The sequence below is a fragment of the Uncinocarpus reesii genome, genomic scaffold (assembly GCF_000003515.1).
Source record: "Uncinocarpus reesii 1704 scaffold_4 genomic scaffold, whole genome shotgun sequence".
In the NCBI taxonomy this organism is placed as follows: domain Eukaryota; kingdom Fungi; phylum Ascomycota; class Eurotiomycetes; order Onygenales; family Onygenaceae; genus Uncinocarpus; species Uncinocarpus reesii.
The window spans coordinates 1,947,934-1,950,570 of NW_003052497.1; the positions used below are offsets into that span (position 1 = coordinate 1,947,934).

At 47.6% G+C, this 2,637-nt stretch overlaps 1 protein-coding gene across 1 annotated transcript; it reads left to right on the top strand.

The window, feature by feature from the left end:
* Positions 1–2,281: 2,281 nt before the first annotated feature.
* On the top strand, positions 2,282–2,588 carry UREG_06792 (uncharacterized protein; the record flags this gene model as incomplete). Its single annotated transcript, XM_002583779.1, has 2 exons — positions 2,282–2,436; positions 2,525–2,588. The coding sequence occupies 2 exons, from the start codon at positions 2,282–2,284 to the stop codon at positions 2,586–2,588; spliced, it is 219 nt and encodes a 72-aa protein (XP_002583825.1).
* Positions 2,589–2,637: the final 49 nt, after the last annotated feature.

A 2,637-nucleotide genomic window follows, 5' to 3' on the forward strand; every position in this document is an offset into this window, starting at 1 on the left:
ATCTCAGCCAGTGTACTTTATCTACGTCATTTGGGAATATCGGCGAAAATTATTGTCAGTAGTGGATAGCGGCTGAAAGCGTGTTACATCCCGTTTGTTAATTAGCTATTATACCTCAAACCCTTGCTCCCTTGCAAGAAATGGAATTCGCTCCGTATAATATTTATACTTGACCGATCATCTTACTGATATCTGCATGTCCCACGAACCTTGGATGCCCAACATCCCAAACTACAAATGAAATATCTACGAGCTGTCACAATTGCTAATCGTTCTATATTCCCAATTTCAATTTAGATAATCCGAGCTAGAAGTCCAAATAAAAGCATACAAAATCTCCAGTGTAATAATAACATGATTCAGGTCCAAAAGAAAAGTAAAAGGAAAGGAAGAGAAATAGCCAGGGTATTGTTGACAGTAATGAGAATCGTAAGTCATCATAGAGGAACAGTCGTCATAAAACCATCAGAAAGTTGAATTTCGTTGCCAAAAAGAAAACTCGTCCTCCCCCTTCGAATTCGAGATGACACTTCGCATAGACTTACACCGCCTTTGGAATTGCAATCAGAGTAGTATGCCGCCTCCGCAGAGATTGCCAATAACTGCCACAGGGAACCGCCGCTTCAAAATCCGAGAAATAGCGCCCACGTAGAGAAAGCAATCTTCATCTGTCAGACTGTCACCCGGCACTAACTGACTAGTTAACGCCGGGAACAATCCCTGCAAATCCCGCAGTACAGGTCGCTCGCAATGTCCCCGACTTTTCTAGAGCACGAGCAGTCGTCGTTGAAGACGGTTTCCACCGCTCCGCACCGATAGCGAATGACTCGTTTACACATATCGGCCTATGGGAAAGTGTTCCGTACAATTGACTGAGCGACTGGATGTAAGGCCCAAATCCACTGTCCTCAAACGGATGAGACCTTGAACGCAGTTTAATCTCAGAAATGGCTGGATTCCTGAAAATAACGTTGGTCGACAAAGCAATGGGGATCAGTAGCCCAGCGTCAAGTTGATGCTTGCTGTCTGAACTAGCCAGAAATTCACGATTTGGTTTCGGGTGTATAGCAAGCTCTTTGTCTGAAGTCCTTTCCAGCCATTAGCAAAAATAATAACGTTTAATTGCTGCAAAAACTTACAGGCTAAGCAAGCACAATTGCGTTGTTTTTCGGGTGCTTCTCTTTTTGACGATCCGCTGAGACACCGAAACTATGAGCTTTGCTGTCGGGGGGATATCCGCAAGAGGGGCGACGTTGGAAGACTGAGTCCAAGTAGAAGGACGGTGTATCGAAGAAGTAATGTCAAACAGCTCAAAGCCTGACCCGCAGACTATCAAACGATAAGGAGGGAAGTCTTGAAAAGGTAGCTAGAATTATATCCATGAAAAGGAGTATAGTCTGAAAAAAGGAGAGGAGAAGAGGGAGAAGCCACAACCTTTTATAGACTCGATAGGCGCCATCGAGGACGAGTTTAAACAGCCTCCAGGAAGTCCGTAGGCTCGTTACACCCGCCCGCTTCCACCGAGTAACAGTGATAAACTTTTTCGGGCTGGTTTGATTGATTCGTTAGGCCTTAACACCATCACTGGATGGGTTTCACCAACTTTAACTTCCCCGCAAACAAGAGATACAAGATGGCCCAAAGTGGGAAATAAAGGTCGGTAAGGTAGGGCACCCGATTGCCTCTCAAGAACGGAGACGGCCATATCGGGTACTTAGAATAGATCTCGGGATTGAAGCCGTTGATAACAATGCCGAGTATATACAAGGGCTCACGCAAGCCAGGGATTGGCCAAACACGAAATCATACCTTTCGTATGATCTCATCGCTGTCGCATGCATTGATAAAGATGTGCAGGGATCGCAATCTGTTTATAGCAGCTCCCGGGAGGTGTGTGGCAATACACTTCCATGCCACGGTTTGCCGCTATCTAGGAACAGCGTACAAGGGGCGGGAGCTGAGCCAATATGCATCGCTAGACAAGGGTAGTATTAACGACCTGATGCCTTTCCAAAGATATCAGGCAAGGCGTCGACCGCCGGGCAACATGATGGCAAACTCGCTCGCATGCTTTGACCTCCTTGAACAACGCATCCGGTCGGTCACATTCGGGCTAACGAGGCGGAGATGAGGGGAAGACGAAGGCCACGGTCACCTCAAATGGCACCCCCAGCCAACAGAGATACGAATTAGTAGAAGCTGGGAGCCGACGAACCGTGAATGGGCAGATGACTTCCTTGGAGATGAGACATTGGTTTGCTCACCGCATCTGAGCCTCAACATGGTCTTGCTTCAGATAGAAGCGCCCTGGCTGCGATGCGGTGAAGCCTTGGGCCGTCGACTAGCAAAAGCCCGACAGTTCAATGATCTGCTCTGTGGGCATCCCGAGAGACACCGAGAGTTCTCCCTGCTCCATTGGCGCACATCCATCTCAAGGTAAGTCACACCGTCTTGGCGCAGCGATGCACAATGACATCAGTTTGTTTGTCGTTCTTCTTCAGACGCGATGCGCTTGTGATCGCAGTTGTTCACGCATAAAGGCTCTAGGCATGTTCAAGGAATCGTGCGTCGACAGTGCTCTCAAGTGAGATAGCAGCGAGACATTTGCTAATCACACAGTACTATGCACGTCTCAGA